Source organism: Dipodascopsis tothii, assembly GCF_038497935.1.
Source record: "Dipodascopsis tothii strain CBS 759.85 unplaced genomic scaffold V1510scaffold_22, whole genome shotgun sequence".
NCBI classification, from domain to species: domain Eukaryota; kingdom Fungi; phylum Ascomycota; class Lipomycetes; order Lipomycetales; family Lipomycetaceae; genus Neoaidaea; species Neoaidaea tothii.
The window spans coordinates 37,973-57,562 of record NW_027118006.1 but is presented as its reverse complement, the minus strand read 5'-3'; the positions used below and the strand labels follow the sequence as shown (position 1 = coordinate 57,562).

General features: G+C 70.5%; 7 protein-coding genes and 1 non-coding gene across 8 annotated transcripts; 3 read left to right on the top strand and 5 right to left on the bottom strand.

Moving 5' to 3' along the window:
* Positions 1 to 1,439: 1,439 nt before the first annotated feature.
* On the bottom strand, positions 1,440 to 3,444 carry V1510DRAFT_182753 (kinase-like domain-containing protein). The gene is made up of 3 exons (XM_066930423.1): positions 2,841 to 3,444; positions 2,735 to 2,804; positions 1,440 to 2,702 (listed from the first exon to the last, which is right to left on the bottom strand). The coding sequence occupies exons 1-3, from the start codon at positions 2,979 to 2,981 to the stop codon at positions 1,690 to 1,692; spliced, it is 1,224 nt and encodes a 407-aa protein (XP_066788018.1). The 5' UTR covers positions 2,982 to 3,444; the 3' UTR covers positions 1,440 to 1,689.
* A 1,597-nt stretch (positions 3,445 to 5,041) lies between these two features.
* V1510DRAFT_t185 lies at positions 5,042 to 5,137 on the top strand. The gene has a single exon. It is a non-coding gene; the product is annotated as a tRNA-Ser (tRNA).
* Positions 5,138 to 5,405: 268 nt separating this feature from the next.
* Positions 5,406 to 8,650, bottom strand: V1510DRAFT_445699 (actin interacting protein 3-domain-containing protein; the record flags this gene model as incomplete). The annotated part of the gene is made up of 4 exons (XM_066935711.1): positions 8,369 to 8,650; positions 8,157 to 8,338; positions 5,628 to 8,126; positions 5,406 to 5,520 (listed from the first exon to the last, which is right to left on the bottom strand). The coding sequence occupies exons 1-4, from the start codon at positions 8,519 to 8,521 to the stop codon at positions 5,406 to 5,408; spliced, it is 2,949 nt and encodes a 982-aa protein (XP_066788017.1). The 5' UTR covers positions 8,522 to 8,650.
* Positions 8,651 to 8,804: 154 nt separating this feature from the next.
* Positions 8,805 to 10,533, bottom strand: V1510DRAFT_419299 (uncharacterized protein). The gene has a single exon (XM_066934267.1). The coding sequence runs from the start codon at positions 10,292 to 10,294 to the stop codon at positions 8,831 to 8,833; it is 1,464 nt and encodes a 487-aa protein (XP_066788016.1). The 5' UTR covers positions 10,295 to 10,533; the 3' UTR covers positions 8,805 to 8,830.
* A 132-nt stretch (positions 10,534 to 10,665) lies between these two features.
* Positions 10,666 to 11,525, top strand: V1510DRAFT_419298 (chromosome segregation protein Spc25-domain-containing protein). The gene is made up of 2 exons (XM_066934266.1): positions 10,666 to 10,953; positions 10,985 to 11,525. The coding sequence occupies exons 1-2, from the start codon at positions 10,773 to 10,775 to the stop codon at positions 11,458 to 11,460; spliced, it is 657 nt and encodes a 218-aa protein (XP_066788015.1). The 5' UTR covers positions 10,666 to 10,772; the 3' UTR covers positions 11,461 to 11,525.
* A 12-nt stretch (positions 11,526 to 11,537) lies between these two features.
* On the bottom strand, positions 11,538 to 14,604 carry V1510DRAFT_182690 (uncharacterized protein). Its single transcript, XM_066930422.1, has 5 exons — positions 14,418 to 14,604; positions 14,284 to 14,306; positions 14,029 to 14,067; positions 13,891 to 13,996; positions 11,538 to 13,859 (listed from the first exon to the last, which is right to left on the bottom strand). Exons 1-5 carry the CDS (start codon positions 14,435 to 14,437, stop codon positions 11,615 to 11,617), a joined length of 2,433 nt encoding a protein of 810 aa, XP_066788014.1. The 5' UTR covers positions 14,438 to 14,604; the 3' UTR covers positions 11,538 to 11,614.
* Positions 14,605 to 15,337: 733 nt separating this feature from the next.
* On the bottom strand, positions 15,338 to 15,989 carry V1510DRAFT_380288 (uncharacterized protein). Its single transcript, XM_066931631.1, has 2 exons — positions 15,943 to 15,989; positions 15,338 to 15,911 (listed from the first exon to the last, which is right to left on the bottom strand). Exons 1-2 carry the CDS (start codon positions 15,964 to 15,966, stop codon positions 15,420 to 15,422), a joined length of 516 nt encoding a protein of 171 aa, XP_066788013.1. The 5' UTR covers positions 15,967 to 15,989; the 3' UTR covers positions 15,338 to 15,419.
* Positions 15,990 to 16,166: 177 nt separating this feature from the next.
* V1510DRAFT_407647 (Alpha/beta hydrolase fold-1) lies at positions 16,167 to 18,170 on the top strand (the record flags this gene model as incomplete). Its single annotated transcript, XM_066932419.1, has 2 exons — positions 16,167 to 17,076; positions 17,107 to 18,170. The coding sequence occupies 2 exons, from the start codon at positions 16,167 to 16,169 to the stop codon at positions 18,168 to 18,170; spliced, it is 1,974 nt and encodes a 657-aa protein (XP_066788012.1).
* Positions 18,171 to 19,590: the final 1,420 nt, after the last annotated feature.

The window sequence follows — 19,590 nt, the reverse complement described above, 5'->3', positions numbered from 1 at the left end:
GCCGGGGCCGCTCGGCTTATCGCGGCCGCCGTCATAGCGGCCCGCGGGGCACCCCCCCCGCGGGCGGCGCCGCGGGCGGCGGCCGCCCCCCGAACGCGCCTCCGGCGGCGACTCCGTCGAGGGTAGCTGCCCTGCGGGCAGGAGTCCGTTACAGGCGGGCATATAGCCGCCGTCATCAGATCTGCCCGCAGGGCAGCTACCCTCGACGGAGTCGCCGCCGGAGGCTCGTCCACGTGCCAGCAGTCTCCCGCAGTCGCTCTATCGACGGCAGCAGTCCACGGCCACGCGGGGCGGCGGCAGATCGCTGGCAGCTCGCTTTCTGCGGCCGTTCGAACAACACAGGGATCCACCTACCTTGGTCAGTCGTCTGAGAACGCGCCCAGAGCTCTGGGGTCCTGGGCTGAGTGTCTCGGGCTCGGCCCTGTGTGCGGCCTGCTAATTGCTCGTGTGCCTGGCGACCGCGCGCTCACGGGCCGGCTGTTTGGTCTTGTTCTGGTCGTCCAGAGATTGGCCGGGCCCGCTAAAACTGGCCGTCCACGCCGCAGGGGGGCTGCGAACGTCCAGCTGCCGTCGTCGATCGTTCCGTGCACTTGTGCGCACTGGATGCCGTGCTGTGCGTGCCGTGCGAGCCGATGGCGCCGCGTGGAGACGATTTTCGCTGCTGTTTGCCGTCAAAAGGGCGTGTTGTTGCGTTGCGGCGGTGGTCCCCTGCACTGGTCAATAAGCCCAAGATAGCCCCCGTGCAAAATTGGCGGCGATTGGGCCGCGCCTACGGGCTGGGAGTTGCTGGGACGGCTGGGCCGGCCCGGCTATGGCTGACGATGGATGGAGCGGGAGCCTGGGGATGGCGGCCGCGGGTGAGCGCGGGCGGCTGTTCGGCTGGGCCGAACGTTGATCTGGCGGCGGCGGCTGACGAGGGCGGGCGGGTGCCAGCGGCCGCGGGTCGGGTGCCGGCGGGCGGGGTTACGGGTTGGGGGAGGGGAAGGCGGGTCGCACACGGGTCGTGGACGGGCCGGAGACGGGTCGCACGGGGGTCGCGCGACGAGCGCCGCACCGCGTGCGGCTCGCGCCGCACGCGGTGCGGCGCGGACCGCGAGGCGGCTGGACCGCTGGACCCGCCGGACCCGCTGGACCCGCCGGACCCGCCGGACCCGCGCCCGGCCGGCGCACCACCGCACAGTATTAATGCTTCGATTCCAACCACATACTACAGACAAAACAGACGAACAGGCGCCGCGCAAGCCGCGCGGCGGTGCGTAGACAAAAAATAATGAGCCTGTATCAATACGAACGATGAGGCCGCGAGGCCGAGAAGCAGACAAAAAGACCAATGAATGTGCGAGTGAGTGACAGTACGATCGTAACCAAATCAAGACCGGGGCTCGGCGTCTGCAGCCCGCAGGCGGGCGCGGCCGGTGCTGGCGGACAAAAGCGACAGGGCGAAGGACAGAAGAAACAAAAAGGAGAACCAGTCTAGATATAGCATTAAGGCAAGATAAAATAAAGCGTGAAGGAAAAGACAAGGCGAAATATATATGTAGGTCCGGGGCGGGACCCGGCGGCCACGGGGACGCGACGGGATGCGCGGCCGACGGACCCAGAGGGTTCATGGAGGGGCTAAACAGATACGGGCGCGCGGGCGGCGGGGGCCGGGGGCCAGGGCCGGGCCCGCGCGCGAGGAGAGCGGGCCTAGCCGCAGCAAAAGACGCCAAACTTTTCCCAGAAGCCCTTCTTCTCGGCGCGCTGGCCGTTGGCGAGCGCAGGGGACTGCTGGAGCGACTGCTGCTGGGGCGACTGGTGGCCGCGGCGGTTCTTGGAGCCGTGGCGGACGACGACCGGGCTCGGCGGCGGCGGCTGGGCCGCGTTGAGCCGGGCCGCGGTCAGCTGGGCCTGCGAGTGGCGGCCGTTGTTGGCGAGGCGCGGGTCGGACGAGAGGTTCGGGTTGGAGTAGTGCAGGTGCTGGGAGGACGCGTGCTTGGACACGTCCCAGCCCTTGCCGCCGTTGAGCTTCATCCAGTCGTACTCGCCGTCCTCGGTCTCGTTGACGGCGCGCAGGGCCTGGGTGAAGAGGTCGCGCAGGTAGTCGTAGTCGGGCGTGTCCTCGAAGCCGAGGTTGCGCACGTACGTCAGGTACTTCTCGAACTGCTCGGGGAAGCCCTCGCACAGGTCCTTGATCTGCGTGGTCTGCTTCTTCTCGCCGATCTTCTCGTACTTCTGCTTGTTGGTCGCGGCCTTGAGGCCCTGCCAGGGCAGGCCGCCGCGCAGAAAGTACATGAAGACGTGGCCGAGCGCCTCGAGGTCGTCGCGGCGCGACTGCTCGCGGCCCAGGTGGGTGTTGATGCTCATGTACCGCGCGGTGCCGCTCAGGCTTTTCCGCTCGCGGTACGGGATGTGCTGCTTGGTCTTAGGGTCGCGGTACTGCTTGGCCATGCCAAAGTCGACCACGTGGATGAGGTTGGCGTTCTTGGTGCCCGGCCGGCCGATGAGGAAGTTGTCGGGCTTGATGTCGCGGTAGATCAGGTTCTTCTCGTGAATTGTCTGCACGCGCGTGATCATCTGCTTGGCGACCATGACCACGGTCTTTATGCTGAAGCGGCGGCCGCACCAGTCGAAGAGGTCCTCGAGACTGGGCCCGAGCAGGTCGATGACGAGGATGTTGTGGAGGCCCTCCTGGCCGAAGTAGTACACGTTCGGGATGCCGACTGTGGTTAGCGGGCCCGCGGCGGGGACGTACCACAGCCGACGAGGATCTTGTACGTGCGGTACTCATCGCGCAGCTGGGGCGCGTCGCTCTTGCGAGGCTCCTGCGGGGTCAGCGGTTGCGCGCCGGGCCGGCTTACAAATTTTATGGCCACCTGCCGGTTGTTGAGCAGGTTCGTGCCCTCGAAGATGACGCCGAACGAGCCCTCGCCGATCTTCTTGCCGACGCGGTAGTGCACGCCGACGACGTTCGACGAGTGCAGCTGGCTGGACGAGCTCATGGTGGCGGGAAACGGTCCACGGACGTGGGCTGGGGGAACGGGCCGGGTGCCTGCCTGCGGCTATATAAGGGCCCGGACGACGGACGGCGTGCAGCCGGAGCCTGCTCGCGACGTCAAAAACGAAATGGAGAAAAGGACCGAGTCGCGCGCGTTGTGCACCACGAGCCGGCTGCGAACGCCACGGCCGGAGCTCGACTGCTCGATGCCTGCGGCCTGGATGCCGCCCTGGGTCGTCTGGGGCCGCTTGCGCGCCCTGCTGCTGCCGCTGGTCGCCGGCGGGGCGATGGTGCCGCTGGTCTCGCGGCGGTTGCTGCCGATTCCAACAGCGCGAGTCTCCTGCGCTGAACCGACCGGTCCGATAGTCACTCCGAGCGGGGCCGAAGTGTGCGAAAGAGAACGAGACGCACCGTGCGCTGCACCGTGTGCTTGTAGACGACAGGAATAAACTGTAAAAAATATATAGAGGACAGGAAGGGGAGACAAACGAAGGGAGAGAGGGGGACACTCCGTGAGGGTGAATTTTTGCGTTTCTTCCCTATTTTTTCGGTTTTGGGTCGTGGTGACTTTTCTGAATCTTATGACTATTTCGAAATCGAACTTTGTGGTGTGGGTACCATCGTGCAGGACGGGTTAGCCGCGGACGCAAAGTCTAATTGGCGATAGCGCCTGGCCGTGTGGCGGTGGGCGTGCGCGGCGCGGTGAGGCGGCCGTGGCGGGCGCCGCCTGCGCCACACGCCGCTGCTGCGCGCACCGCCGCCGGCCGCTGCGGGCGGCCGCCACCGCGGCGCGGGTGGCGGTGCGGTCACGGGTCCCGGTCACGGGCGCGCGCGGTGCGGCCCGCGCGCCTGGGCCGAGCCGCTGGCCTGCACGCTGTGCGTTGGCCGGCGCGGCGCTGCAGCGGGGCGTGGCCGCCGCGGCGGGCGCGGCGGCCGGGGGCGCGGACGCGGGCGGCGGGCGGCGGGCGCGGTGGGCGCGACGCCGCGCGGCCGTGCCGGCGGCAGCCGGCGCGGGCTCGTGCGCGGCCAAGTCCGAGTGCGCGCACCGCCGCGGCGCGGACGGGCGGGCGCGTTGCGGCGCAGCAGGGGCGCCGCAGGCGCAGGCGGGCGGGCGGGCGGCGGCGTTGGCCGAGCGGCGGCGTGGCGGCGCGGCGTGGCGCAGGCGTGGCGCGGCCCCGCGCCCGCGCTTAGGAATCCGGGTTCGAGGCCGCGATAGGCGCTTACCCGGCACGCGCGTGGCGGTGCGTTTCCATCCGGGCCCGCGTCGCGCGTCGCCACCGCGCGCTGCGGGCCGCCTGCACGCTCCTGCGGGCCGTGTGGCTGGGGCCGGCGCCGCGCCGGCGTGTGTGGCGGCCGCCGCCGCCGCACGCATCACCCACGCACGCGCAGGGCGCTAGCCGCATCCGGGCAGTCACGTCCTATCGTACGCGCGCCGCCGCCGCACCGCCCGCGCGTTGCCCGTCCGGGCTGGCTGCCAGCCGGCGCGCAGCGGCCGTGGCGTCTGCCACCGCCGCCGGCCAGCGGCCGCCCAGTGGGCGACGCGCCGCCGTGCCGGGTCCGCACGTCAGGTGCGGCCGTGCCTAGTCCGTGCGAACACCGCCGCGCTGGGCGTGTTCTCGACTCGTGCGCGCGCGCTCACTGGCTCTAGCACCGCCCGCCGCCCGCGGCCTAGTCGCCGGGCCTTCTCGGGCTTCCATGGTGCTTCGCCCAGGCGCGCCGAGCCGTGCGGCGCCCGCCCTGCCCCTGACCCACCGTCGCGGGCCTCGGGGGCTCGCCGCCCGGTCCGGTCGCTTACGCCGGCCGCTGAAACGCGCCCAATTTCACTGCGGCCTGCGCGCCGCCGCTGGCGCGCCCCTACGCTCGCGCAAGGGCGGTGCGCGGCGCCGCCGCGGCCCCTGGCCGAGCCGAGCGCTGGCTGGTGCGACGGCGCGTGTGCGCTGCGTCGAGCCTAGTCTGCGCGCCAGCGCTCGTCTGCGCTCGCTTGCACCGCTTGCGCCGACACCGGGCCGCTCGGGCCGCGGCGGGCGTGTCTTAAGCGCAGCTGGCGCAGGGTTAGCCACATTGGTTACGGTGGCCGAGTGGTTAAGGCGACACCCTGCTATTGCCTGGTGGTCGAGGTGTTGGGTTCTGCCCGCGCAAGTTCGAATCTTGTCCGTGACGTTTTTTTTTTTTTTTGCCGCGCCGCACGCCGTGCGGCGGGCCATGCTGTATTGCACGACTAGCTATCTACCGCGCCAGCCGCAGCCGACCGAGCCGGCCGGCCGCCTCGCCTGCAGCCGCTCGCTTCGGCTACGCGTCCGCCTTGTCGGCCACGTCCGGTGCCGACGAGAACGACTCGTTCGACGCCGTCCGCGACATGCCCGACGCGTCTGTGCCGGCGTCCGACGGCCGCGCGTGCAGCCGCGCCGGCGTCGCAGGCGCGGACCACTCATCCGCAGCCGACGCCGGACTGCTGGCCGCGCTCGCCGCCTCGGCGGCCGCCGCGGTCACGACCACGGTCGGCTCCGCCGCCGGCTCCGCCGGCTCCGCCGCCTCGGCCGCGGCTCCCTCCGGGCCGGCCTCGTCCGCGTCCGACTCGTCCGTCCCAGACCCGGCCGTCCCCTCCGCCAGCCCCTCCGCGTCCTCGATCGCGCGGTCGATCGCGGCCGACGTCTCGGCCTCCGGGGCCGGCTCCGCGTCGCTGTCGTCGCCGAGGTCGTCGCTGTCGTCGTCCAGGCCGTCGCTGTCGCTGTCGTCCGCGCTGTCGTCGTCGTCGCTGTCCTCGTCGGCCTCGCCGATCACGCCAAACTGCTCGCGCCAGGCCTCCTGCTGGCGCTGCTTGCGCTGCCGCTCGATCTCCTCGATCCCGCCCGACTTCTTCAGCCGGCCCTCGCCCACAAACTCGCCCAGCTCGCGCTCAAAGTCGTCGACCTTGCGGCTGTCGTTCGCGATCTTGCGCAGCTTCTCGGCGCGCTCGATCGCCTCCACGCGCTGCTCGTGGTTCGGCTGCAGCGCCTTGACCTCGCGCAGCACCGCGTCCTTGCCGGCCGCAGTGTCCTGCGCGTGGCCGAAGCCGCCCACCGGCCCGTTGCCGCCCCGCGGCGGCGCCTTCATCTGCTGCGCCGTGAACTGCTCGACCAGCGAGAACGTCTCGAGCGTCTTCTCGAGGTCGTCGCGCAGGTCGGCCACCAGGTCCTCCTGCAGCTTGAAGAACTGCTGCTCCTCGCACACGTCGTCGAGCTGCTGCTCCCAGATCTTCTTGCACACGGGCTTCTCGACCTTGAGGTAGTCCTCCATGCGGTGCAGCTCCGTCCGGGCCACCGCCAGCTCCTTGGAGATGCTCTGCAGGTCCTTGGGCAGCGGGCGCACGCCGCGCGTGGCCACGTCCTTGCGCAGGGCCTCGACCACGTCCTGGAGGTCGTCCACCCGGTTGAGCAGGCTGTCCGAGTCCGCGGCGAGCCGCTCGTGGCAGGCCGCGATGTGCTCGTCGCCGCCGACGCGCGGCGGCGCCTTGGCCGCGGGCTGGCGGCCGAGCGACGCCGACGTGGCCTTGATCTCGCCGAACGACGTGTCGATGTCCTTGACGAACGACGTGTGCATCTGCCGGAGCACGGCCAGGTCCGTGCGGAGCTTGGCGATCTCGGCCAGGTACTGCGACGCCTTGGGCCGCGGCGGCGCCGGCGAGCCCGTCTTGGGCGACACCGACGCGGACGACGCGGCCGACGCCGTGGGCGACAGCGGCGACGCGGCCGCGCTGCGCTCGACGACCATCTCGGCCGACTTGGCCACGGCCGTCTCGATGTTGGCCACGAGCTCGTCCAGCCGGGCCGACGCCTGGGCCTGGGCGGCAGCGACCTTGGCCACGGTCTCGCTCTGCTGGGCGACGACGTCGTGCAGGGCCGCCACGTTGGCTGTGAGCGCGGCCAGCCCGTCGTCAAAGTGCTTCTTGACCTCGTCCAGGACCTCGATGTCGAGGCTGACGATGCTGTCGGGCCGCACGTCGTCCAGGTTGGCCTCGTCGAGCTCGTAGCGGACGCCGGTGCGGGCGTCGGCCACGTAGATCTCGGGGAAGCTCTCGGGGCCGGGCGAGTACGCGAACTTCTCGATGAAGAGCAGCCGCAGGGCGGGCAGCGACAGCGGCGGCGCGGCCTCGACCTTCTTGACGTGGCGGCCGAGCTGGAGGAAGAGCGTGAGCGGCGCGGGGTGGCCGGGCGGGGCGCGGACGGTGGCGGCGCGCTTGACGGCGGCGCCGGGCGAGCTGGCGGGCGAGCTGGCGGCCGAGCCGGCGGCCGAGCCGGCCGCCGAGTCCGCCGCCAGGTCCGCCGCCAGCCCGGCCGCCGTCACCGGCGCCTCGGACGCCGCCGTCGTGTCCGGCGAGATCGTCTCGGCCGTCGTCGCCAGCTCGTTCGGCGTGTAGTCGCTCGAGTCGTAGCTGCGGTCGTCGTCCGTCTCGGCCGACTGGTCCTCCAGGATGACGTCGGCCTTCGGCCGCGACTTGGGCGATCCCGCCGGCGCCATGCTCGCCAGCGACGTGCCCGGCGGCGCCACAGTCGACGACGACGGCGTGATCGAGCCCATGCCAAACGGCCGCCCCAGCGACGAGCGCGCGCTCTGGTACGCCGACAGCCGCCGGCTCGCCCGCCGCTCCAGCGCCTCGCCGTGCTGCAGCGCCGTCAGCGGGTCTTTGCGCGAGCCCGCCCGCGAGAGCGTCACGGACGGGTTGCGCTTCAGCATCGACGCCGCCCGCTGCGGCGACGCCGGCGGCGGCAGCGACGCGTGCTGCGGCGGCACCGGCGCCGGCAGGTCCGCCGGCTGGTGCGGCGGCGGCACAGGCTCGTCCGGCCGGCCGCGCGTCGGGCTCGCGTTGAACGAGGACGACCGCGGCGGCAGCGGCCGCGCCTGGCGGGTCGGCGACGACACGGTCGCGTTACGCCGGATCGGCGAGTTCTCCTGCGCCGGCGCCGGGCCGGCCGTCGCCAGCGCCGGCAGCTCGCTCTGCGAGGCGATGATCTTGCGCAGCCGTGCCTGCTTCTCCTTGAGCCCGTGGAGCAGGTTCACAATGATGTTGCGGATCGCCGGCAGGAACCGGTCCAGGCTCTGCTGGCTCTGGTCCTCGGACAGGGCCTGCTCGAGGATGACGCGCAGGTCCGTGGGCACGTCGCCGAGGTCGCTGGCGTCAGCCGGGCCTGCGGCCACTTACCCGACGTCGATCCCCAGCCGGTAGAACGCGCGGCACGAGATGTTGAACTCGTTCCCGAGCCGCACGTACACGTCCGACACGTACTGCTCCGACACCTCGCCGCGGGCCCACTGGGTGAGCGACTCGAGCAGCTGCTTGGTGGCCACCAGCAGCCGCGTGACGGACGCCTCGATCGTGTTGATCTGCGTCAGCGCGCCCGGCCGCGCACTTACCGACGATCGCCGCCGCGACGACGAGCTGGACCGGAACGACGACGAGCTGCCGCCGGACGCCACGCGCGAGTGGTGCGCGCCGGAGCGGGCGACGCCGCGGCCGCCGGCGGAAGCGTCCGCGGCGGCGGCGGCGGAGCTGCCGGGGCGCGACATGCTGCGGGGGGGGTCTGCGGCGCACAGGGCGCTTGCTGTAGATTGGTCTGCCGGCGCGGTTCACACACACGCCGGATTGAGCTGGATTCGGACGGGGGAGGACGTGGTGTCTGTGCCGTCGCTGAGCGCGGCTGGTTGTGTCTTTGTGGGCGCCGCTTTTGTTGGCTGGGTCACGTGACGCGCCGCGCGGCGTGCGGCGGTGGCGCCGCCGCACGCTGTGCGGCTCGATGTCCCGCCGCACGCCGTGCGGCTCGCTGCCCGCCGCACGCCGCGCGGCTCGCGGTCTCGCCTGCCAAAGTGCATTGCTACCTACTCGCCCTTGCGCGCCCGCAGCACGCGGATCTCGCCGTCCAGCTTGTCCGCCTGCTTCTTGGCCTCGAGCAGCGTGGCCACGGCCTGCTGGATGGCCTCGTAGCGCTCGCAGGTCTTGGAGGTGGGCATGGCGAGCTTGGGCGCGATGCCCAGCTCGGCCATCACGCCCGCGACCTTGCTCTGGATGGCGGGCTTCAGCGTCGAGATGCGCGTGGACCGCAGGAACACGCCGGGCACGAGCTTGTCGTGGAACGACACGCCGTAGGCGTCCTCCTGCCCGGGCGGCACGCGCTTGGCCACGCGCTTGACCGACGCGTTCTGGGCCTGCTCGGCCTTGGACAGCGCCGCGCCGCGCGCGGCCGCGTGCTTGTCGTCGTGGTGCTTCTTCTGGCCGTGCGGCGTCGAGGCCTGCGCCTGCGCCGCGGCCTGCTGCTGCTGCAGCTGCAGCTGCTGGATCGTGGCCATGTCGGGCGCCCGCCGCTTGCGGTTCTTGTCGGCCGCCAGCAGGTTCGACGTCAGCTGCGCCAGGCCCTGGCTCGTGTGGTGCTGCGCGAACGTCTTGAGCGTCTGCGGCGCCTCCAGCAGCCGCAGCAGCTCCGCGCGCTCGGTGACCATCTTCTGCGACGCCTCCTCGAGCCGGCGGTACTCCTGGATGAGGTGCTCCTCCTCCTGGATCTCGGCCGGCGAGCGCGAGAGCAGCCGCTCGAGGTACTGCTTGCGCATCAGCTCCTTCTCTTTGTTGAAGTTCATGGCGTTGTAGACCTCGAGGTCGCGCGAGCTCCACTCGACGTGGCCCTTGTCGCGGCCGTGCTCCATCAGCCGCCGGCAGACCGAGTAGTACCGCTCCTTGAGGTCCTCGAGGATGCGCACCGACCGCGGCTCGCCGTCCTCGGCCTGGTACTCGTACCGGTCCGAGATCACGAACCAGCGCAGGTCGTACTCGCGGCAGAGCTCGAACAGGTAGTCGGTCTCGCGGCGCGACCACGAAACGTCCTGGAGCACCTCGTCGTACTCGTCGTCCGTGTACGCCGGCACGTCGACCTGCTTGTTGAACTTGGCGAACGGGTACTCGGCCGCGACGGCCTCGCCGTCGTCGGCGGGCGCACCCTTGACCCAGTGGCTGAGCTCCAGGCCGTCCGTGCGTGCCTCGTTCGTGAACTTGCGCCACGTCCACGGCGTCGGCTTCTGCTTCCAGTTCGGCTTGGCCTTGAACCGGTTCTCGATCACGCTGATGGGGTGCATCATCAGGCCCTCGCCGCCAAGCGCGCCGGGCGACCCTGCGTGGCCGGCGCCGGCGCCGCCCGCAGCGCCCGTGCTCGACAACAGCGCGTACAGCTCGCGGTGGATGCCGTCGAGGCGCTTGCCGGGCTGCTCGGTCTTGACGCGCTTCGGCGCCGGCCGCGCCGGACCCTGGCCCTTGCTGGGCAGGTCCAGCATGTCGCGGACGTCGGCGGCCGACATGGCGATGGATCAGCGATGGATCGGCGATGGATCAGCGATAGATCGCGCGGGAAGAGGCGGTGGGGTGATGGGCCGCGGCGGAGGCGGCGGCTGTCGTGCGCCGCTGCGTGCGCGCCGCGCTGTCAATCGCGCCTGTGCTGGGCAGAGAGAGTGCGCCGGGCGCGGTCTGCGACGTCTGGGGGCTGTCTGGGCCGTGGCAGGGGAGCTTCGGACGGTCGCGGTCGCTGCGGCGGTTGCAGAGGAGCGAAAAGCTGCGGGCGGTCGATAGGGTAAGGGCGGGCTGTCAGGGCTAGGGCGCCGATCGGTTGCCCTGGCAACCGCGCCCCCCCAACCCTACAAACACCGCGCTCGCCGCCGCCTCCCCATGGACGCGCTCACGGACCCGCCGTTCGACGCCGACCGCGGCGCCGCTGGCGCCCGCGGCGGCCAGGCCGGCCTGCCGCCGGCGCTGCCGCAGTTTGCCTTCGACTTCAGCCGGATGTACCAGCAGATGGACGCGTTCCAGGCGCGTTTCGACGCGCACCTGGCGGCCGAGCGCACGCGCATCCTGGCCGAGCGCGCCCAGTTCGACAAGGCCATCGCCGACAGCCGCGACCAGCAGCAGGCGCTGGCCAAGCAGCTCGACGACGTCAAGACGCGCGAGCTCGAGCTCGAGCAGGGTACGTGGCGCGGCGGCGGTTCTGACGGCAGCCCGCCTGCGCGCGCAGGACGAGATCGAGACGACCGAGGCCTCGATCCAGTCGTTCACGCGCAAGAAGCAGGAGCTCTCGATCCTGCAGAGCGCGCTCGACGCCGAGATCGACGAGACGCAGGCGCTGCTCCGGAAGCGCACCGAGGAGCGCGCCGTGCAGCGGTCCAAGATCCTGCGGCAGTCGTCGCTCAACGCGCCCGAGCTCACGTTCTGGGAGAGCAGGCTCGGCGTGCGCATCGAGGGCGTGCAGGACGACATGCTCAAGATCGTGTTCACGCTCGTGAACGAGGCCGCGTGGGAGCGCGAGTACTGGGTCATCCTGGACCTGGCCAGCCGGGACTACGGCATCACGCAGACCGAGCCCGCGCTGCCGGCCGAGGTCCTCGCCGGGGTGACGGCCCGGTTCAACGAGTCGCGCACGTTCGGCGTCTTCCTCAAGGCCATGCGCCAGGCGTTCAAGGACTCGCGGCTGTAGCTACAAATGTAAACGTATATGATCATACTATGAACAAAACCATACTGAACCGCACAAAGAACAAGAAAGAGGAACGAGGCAACAAAACGGTCGGGGCGACATTCGTTCATAACAATATAGGGTCCTTCCGGGAGCAGGACCCCGCCGGCGCGGTCTACTCCTGGCCAAAGCCGACGGTCTCCTCGACGGCGAGCGTGAGCTTCTGGACCATCGAGTTGTAGTCCTTGTAGGGCGGCAGGTCGACCCGGTTGAAGCACGTGTGGGACTTGGGCAGCGCGCCCAGCTCGCCGGCCTTCTCGATCGTGAACCGGCGGGGGCCGTCCGAGCCCTGGAGGTCCTTGAAGCCGTTGACCGGGATCCGCGACGTGCCGGTGGTGAACTGGAGCAGGCGCGACTTCTGCTCGGCGTCCCACGTGCGCACGCACTTCCAGAACCACTGGATGACCTCGTCCGACTCGGAGTAGCCGCGGTAGTCCGTGTGCTTCTTCCAGTCGTCGACGTCGATGTCGGCGATGCCGCCGATGAGGAGCTCGAGCTCGCGCTCGTCAAAGACGTTGACGAGCTCCTGGGGGATGAGCTCGTTGAAGCCCGAGACGAAGGCCTTGAACTGCTCCTCGACGCGCTTCGAGATGCGCCACTCGGTGATGAGCTCGACGTACTCCTTCTTGTTGTCGTTCGTCACCGGGATGTTGCGGCCGTCGGGCTTGAGGTCGAGCGTGACGAGCTCGCCGAACCGGTCGTCCTCGGTCGAGAACGTCAGCTCGAGGATGTCGGTGATGTCGTTGTCGAGCGTCCAGCTCAGGTTGCGGTAGAAGTCGGCGTCGACGCCCTCCATGTCGGCCAGCACGACGCGCTTCTTGAGCACCATCTTGTAGAACGCGCCGATGAAGAACGCGTCCAAAAACCGGCGGTGGAACACGGCCAGGCCGACGACGCGGCCGATGAACTTGAAGTAGTTGAGATGCTCGGGGTTGATGCCGGAGTGGGGGTTGATTTGCAGGGTGTAGTTGTCGTGCGCCGAGTACTCGAACAGGCAGTAGAACGGGTTGAACATCTCGTGCGAGAGCAGGAAGAAGAACTCGCGCGACACTCCGCCGTAGTCCAGGCCCTCCTCGCCCTCGAACTTGATCATCAGCCGCTTCTTGAGGTCCTGCGGACTCTGGCGCATGACCTCCGCGTACGAGTCCTCGAAGATGTGGTTGCGGCGCACCTTGATGTGGCACTGGCCCGGCAGACTGCGCAGCGCCGGCTGCGACCGGAAGTAAATCAGCTTGCGCCGGAAGTCGCGCTTGTACTGCGGCACGTTCTGGTCGAGGCTCGACGGCAGCCGCGGGTCGTCCCACGTCGTCGTCTTGGTGTTGTGGTCCACAAAGTACACCCGCGCCGTGTTGGTCAGGCGCATTTCCCAGCCCGACGGCAGCGGGCCGAGCTGCGACACCGGCTGCTGCTGGATCGTCGTGTTGGTCGTGTTCGGGCCGTACATGCGGATGTACTGCTGGCGCCGCGGGTCCACCCACGTCGTCGTGCGCGTGTTGTGGTCGACAAAGTACGTGCGGCCCTCGGGCGTGTGCCGCTGCTCCCACCCGGGCGGCAGCTCGCCGAGACCGGCCGTGGTCGCGCCGGTCGCCATCAGCTGCAGTGCGGCCGCGCCGTTCGCGCCGGCCGGCGCCGCCGCCGCCGTCGTCGGGCTGGCCGGTGCCGGTGCCGCGCCCGTCGCCGTGGGGTCGTGCGGACTCGCCGGCGAGCTCGTCCGGCTGTGCTGCTCCTCCGGCAGCGTCCGGTTCTGGTGCCGCTGCCGCTCTATCTCGGTGTTGTTCTGCAGCGTCGCGCGCTGCTCCGACTCGGTCGTCGAGTTGTTCGACGGCCGCGTCCACGTCGTCGACCGCGAGTTGTGGTCGACGTAGTACGTGCGGCCGAGGTTGTCCGTGCGGCGCTCCCACCCGGACGGCAGCCGCCCGTACTGGTCCTCAAAGGACGAGTACGCGCGCGTCGACGTCGGCGTCGACACCGCCGCCGTCGGCGGCACGTTGACGCTCGTCGTCGAGCTCGCGCCGGACGCGGCCCCGCTCGCGGGCACGCCCAGGTTGGCCGCGCTCACGCTCGCCGCCGGAGCCCCGTTCGTGCGCGGCGTCGACGTCGCGCTCGCGGCCGCCGACCCGGCCGCGCCGCCCGCCGGCGTCGCAATCGTCGTCGACAGCGACACAATCAGCTTGCCGTGCACGACCAGGTTGTCGTTCGACTTCTTCAGGTCCCGCGTGAGCATCTCCTCGCCGCCGAGCGACAGGTCGAGCACGTCGCCTACCCGGATGTTGATCACGCCGAGGAATCCCTGGTCCTTTCTCTTGAACTTCTTCTGGTCGAAGATCTGGATCGCGATGATGCTCGCATCCGTCACGTTGCTGCCGTCAGCGCCGCCGCCAGCCCACTTACACATCGAACGGCTCGTTCCAGTACGGGTTGAGCGTCTTGCGGATGACCGACGTCGTGTGGGTCTGCGCGCCGTCGACCGTGATCACGGCGAAAGGGTCGGGGAAGCCTGCGGTCAGAACTGCCAGCCGATCAACGTACGAAACACTTCCCGCTTGTAGAGGCCATCCGCGGCGATCACTGTGGGTCAGCATGCTGATGGTGGAGCCCGGCAGGGCGCGGCCGGGCCGGCCGCCGCGGGCCGGCCGCCGCGGGCGTTCGGGCCGTCCGGCTGTGCTCAAAGCCGGCCGCCGCCGGCCGCCGTGGCCGACCGTCCGCCGCCGCCCGCTGCGGCCCGCCGTGCCGCCGTCCGATCCGCCCGCGCCCGGCCGTCCGCCCGTCCATCCCCGCACTCACCTGTCACGCGCAGCTTGCGGGTCCTGCTCGTCAGCACCGTCCTCCGATCGGGCCGGCCAGATCGCCGGCAGCCGCGGCCCCGTCCCGCCGCCGCCGCCGCCGCCTCCGTCCGTCCGTCCGCGCACTGCACTTACGAAGACGCCTCGGCAGTCATGGCCGTCTCTGAAGCTGTCCTGCCAAACACACGCAAGTCGCTTTAATCCGGTCGAAGTCTCGTCCGGCCAGTTCTCTCAGCACCAGTCTATCGATATATATCCGAAGATACTGATGAACCGCTATTCCGAACGCACACGGCCTCCCGCAACGAAGAGCTAAACAGCGAGGTGCTCAGGTCAGCGTACGTGGTGGGAAAAAGAGGCGAATGGGGGAGAAAAAACTAGGAGAGGAGGAGGAAGAGAGGCAAAATTAGATCGATTGTTTGTCAGAAAGGCGCAATCGGCCACCGCCGTCCACGCCCACCGCCGGCGGCGCAGTGGCGGGCTCTACAGCTACGCGGGCGGTCTACGTAGATCGGCCATCCGGCCTGGGCTGTCTGCTGGCCGCGGGGACGGGCCGTCGACGTTGGTGTCCAGAGATAGCCGAGGGACCAAAAAGTTTGATAGATAGTAGCGTACTTCGAGCCGGCCTGCGCCGACGAGAACCGCAGCACAGGCCGCGGCGAGCGAGCGGCGGCGGCGCAGCGGATAGGGCGCGCTGGCGCGGCTGCGGGTGACGCAGGCGTGACAGCAGGCGGCTGCAGCTACGGGCGGATCGCAGATCTGCGGGCCGGCAGGCGCGGACGCGCCCGAGAGCGACCGACGGCTGGCAGATCTGCGAGCGAGGCGGTGACGACCGAAAGCGGCGACGCGGGTGTGCACAGGTGCAACAGGCCGGGGGGGGTGCGGCCGCAGATGGCGCGCGGCGGGCACGGTTGGGGCTGCAGGTGTCGCGCGGCGCGGCACCGCGATAAGAGGGCGGAGACGGCCGAGCGGCGCGCGTGTGGCGTGTGTGGCGGTGCGGAGCAGGGCGCAGCCGGGGCGCAGCCGCCGCGCCCCAGCCGCAGGCCGTGCGGCTCGCGATGCACAAAACTTCTATTATACAACCACGGCCCAGCCCCGGCGGGCCGGCGCCGCGCAGCCCGATCCTGTATTTGTACACTAATACGGCGCAAAGCCGCCGCGGCCGCGGCCGCGGAAGCCGCCGCGGTAGCCGCCGCGCGGGAAACCGCGTCCAAAGCCGCCGCGGCCCCGCCCCCGGCCGCGGCCGCGCGTCATGCCCGGCACGTTCGTCCGCTTCGGTGTCACCTTCAGATTGCGTCCGCGGAACAGGCTCTCGTTCAGCACGAGCGCGTTGGCGACCGAGCCCGGCTCGGCGAACTCGACGTAGGCGTAGCCCTTGGGGTGGCCGGTGAACTTGTCGAGCAGAATCGTCACGCGGTTGATCGTGCCGCACGACTGGAAGTGCGCCTGGATCTCCTCCGGCGTGGAGCCGTAGTCCACGTTGCCCACAAAGATCGACCGGGTGTCGATGTCCTCCTTGTCCTCCTTGAGGTCCTGGCCCTCGCGCTCGAGCGTCTCCTGCATCTCGCGCAGCTTGGCGGCCTCGGCCTCCATCTCGGCGACGCGCGCCTTCATCGCCTCGAGGTCATCCTGGGGTCAGCGGGGCGCGCCACGTGCGTACCTGGTTGTCCTGGTTGTCCGACATGCCGCTCTTTGTCCGATCTGGCGGCGCGCTGTGACTGAAAAAATTGCGGTGCGCCGCGCGGCGCGACGGGTGCGGCACAAGCGGCGCGCCGCACGACGTGCGGCGCCGTCACGTGCGGTCACGTGGGCCCCCGCGGCATGACGCACCGTTATCACAGCCGCCATCGCGACCGGCACGGCACCCCCCTGACGCCCCTGGAGATGTGGGTGCCCTTTCTCTCGCGCCTGCGCGCGCTCGAATGGCCGCCGCTGATCGTCGGCCTCGTGCTGGTCATGCTCGAGGCCTTCCTGATGACGGTCACGCAATGGCTGCCCGCGCGGGTGATCCGCTTCTTTGACGACAAGACCAAGGCCGTCTACTCGCTGGTCCTGCCCAACAAGCGCTACCGGCACGAGCGCGACGGCGCGGGCGCGACCGCCCGCGCCGTGCGCGAGGCCGCCGACTTTGTCGAGATCTGTGCCGTGCACGGCTACCAGGTCGAGGAGCACGTCGTCAAGACCGAGGACGGCTACCTGCTCGGCATCCACCGCGTGTACCGCCAGCCGGCCGCGCTCGACGGCACCATGGTCCAGGGCGGCCGCCGCGCCGCGCCCGACGCGGCCAAGAAGCCGGTCGTGTACCTGCATCACGGCCTGCTCATGAACTCCGAGATCTGGGTGTCGCTGCTCGACCGCCGCGACTGTATCCCGTTCCTCCTCGTCGACCGCGGCTACGACGTCTGGCTCGGCAACAACCGCGGCAACAAGTACTCCAAGAAGCACCTCTCGCGCACGCCCGGCGAGGCCCGCTTCTGGGACTTCTCCATCGACGACTTTGCCATGTTCGACATCCCCAACACGATCGACTACATCCTCGGTGTCGCCAAACAGCCCGAGCTCGCTTATCTCGGCTTCTCCCAGGGCAGCGCACAGGCCTTCGCTACCCTTAGCATCCACCCGCAGCTCAACGAGAAGGTCAAGGTCTTTGTCGGGCTGGCGCCGGCGATGGCGCCGGCCGGCGTGTCGATCGGCATGGTGGACGCGCTCATGAAGGCGTCGCCCAACATCAATTTCCTGCTGTTTGGCCGCAAGGCGATCATGCCGTCGGCCGTGTTCTGGCAGAGCATCATGTGTAAGTGACCGCGGCGCTGCGCTGACCCAGACCCGCCGCTGTTTGTCAAGACCATTGACGCCAGCATCCGCGCGCTGTTCAAGTGGACGAGCCACAACATCAAGTACGAGCAGAAGCTGGCGTCGTACGCGCACCTGTACTCGTTCACGAGCACCAAGTGCGTCGTGCACTGGTTCCAGATCATGCGCACCAAGACCTTCCAGATGTTTGACGACGACCACAACGCGACCGTGCGGCTGTACGGCCGCGAGTGCTACAAGGCCGCGCGGTTCCCGACGCGCAACATCCGGTCGGCGATCACGCTGCTGTACGGCACCGTGGACTCGCTGGTCGACATCGACGCCATGCTGGCCGAGCTGCCGCCGCACGTGCGGGCGATCCCGGTGCCCAACTACGAGCACCTGGACATCCTCTGGGGCGACCGCGTGCGCGACCTGGTCATTCCGCACGTGCTGGCGACGCTCGACGAGCACCTGCCGGTGCCGGCGCCCAAGGGCGCGCGCTCGTCGGCGCTGGTGGCGCCGCTGGAGCCGCTGGCGCTGGAGGACGTCCAGCGGCGGCTGCTGCTGCCGCGCGACCCGGACGTGTTTGCGGACGCCGACGACGACGAGAACGCGGCCAAGCACTCGGTGACGTCGGACGAGCCCGAGCGCGGCGCCGAGGACCGCAAACGCGAGCTCGAGCTCGAGATGGAGCTCCAGCTCGTCAACAAGCTCGGCCGGAACCTGGCGCGCAACATCAAGCGCGACCTGCAGCAGGTGCGCGAGCGCGAGGCGCGCCGGACGAGCCGGCCGCCGGACGGCCGCACGTCGCGCAGCGCGCGGTCGTCGACCAGCAGCCGGGGCGGCCGGCGGGAGGAGGACGAGCGGCCGCGGCGGCGGAGCAGCGTGCGCGACCCGGGTGCCACCGACGCGGCCGCGGGTACCAGCACCGGCTGCGAGCCCGACCCGCGGCCGGGTAAGTCTGCTAGCCGAGGTGGCCCGAGCGGCGTGCGCCGCACTAGTGGCGCGGCCGCGGCCAGCCTCGACGCCACCGCCGCCGAGGACGACGTTGCGGTAGCGGTCGGCGCCGTGTGCGACGGCCTGGCCGAGTAGCCGCCAATTGCGGCGTACGGACACTCTGGCGGCGGCGGTCCGGCCCGTCGCGGGCTCGGCACCGGACGGCGCTGTGCGGCGGCCGCGGCCGCTGCCATCGCCGTCGCAGCCGTAGCCTGTCGCAGCGGCCGCTGTGGCACCGCCCGTCTGTGGGCCACGCCACGCCTGTCCGCTGCCGGCGGCTCAGCCGGTCGCGCGAGCCCGATAGGACTGATAGCAATCTAGAAATTCAATTCATCGACCTGCGTCTTATCTGCCGCCAGGCTGCCGGGTCGCGCGGCACTCGCAGTAGCCGCGGCCTGCTACGCGTGGCGTCTCGAGTCTGCGTCGTGGCTGCGATAAGCGTAGGCACGATAGCGATAGACGCAGGTTATCAGACAGCGCAGGCGCCGCATGCCGGCCCGGCCACGCAGCTGAAACACCGGTCGATCACAGCCGCAGTCCTGGCGTGACAGCCGGCGCGGCGCGGCCGTGTGCCGGCCAGGTGGGACCGTCACACGGGGTCGGGGGCCAGAAGCGAAGGCGGCCAAGCGAGGCCGCCGGCGCCGGCGGTCCCGGCCTCGGCCGGCAGCCCGTAGTCAGTGACTGCAGCGGCCAGCCAGCGGCCAGCCAGCGGCCCAGCCGGCGCCGGGCCACCGCCAGCGGCCAGCCGGGCCACCAGCGTATGCCGCTTCGCGCATGCCGCCGCAGGGCAGTCACCCGGCCGTGCAGGTCGTGCGGCGCGAGCACGCGTGGCGTAGCGTGGCGCAGCTGCGGGTTGCCAGCGCACCGCCGCGCAGGCGCCGAGCGCGCGCCTAGCCGCCGCCGGTGCTGGGGTTGTGCTGGGGCACGCTGGGGCCTGTCGGGCTGTCCCGGGCCTGCTGGCTAGGCGCCTGCGGCGTCTAGCAGCGTCTGGCCGGCGCCGGCGCCGGCTAGCCCGCGTCTGGCCACGCTGGCCCGGCGACCGCGCCCGCACGCCGCCCGCGGCGGGGTCTAGAGCCCGCCGCCGGCAACGCCGGCGGGGTGGCCGCTTGCGCAGCTTGATGCGGCGGTCTGGGGACCCGCGCGGCGGACCTGCGCCGCACATGAACACGCGGGGTCTCGGCGGGCGGGGCGCTGGCGGGGCCGGCCAGGGCATGCGCGGCTGGCCGGGCCGGGCCGTGTCCCGGCCGCGCACGGGGGCGCCAGCGCACTGTTTCAGTGTCGCGGTGTGTTGTTGTCGGCCGTTTCGGGTGGCATGCGTGGCCGTGATCGGGCGGTGACCGCACGCCACGCGGCGGCGCCGACGCAGCGGCCGTCGGAGCCCCGGTTGTGGACACAGGCCGGCAGCGACACGGGGTGGATGGGCCGGTCGGCTGGATTCAGGGCTACGGGCGCGTGCGGATGGCACCACCGGTCGCGCCACGCCGGATGGCGTGATTGCCTTGGTGGTCCGGGCACG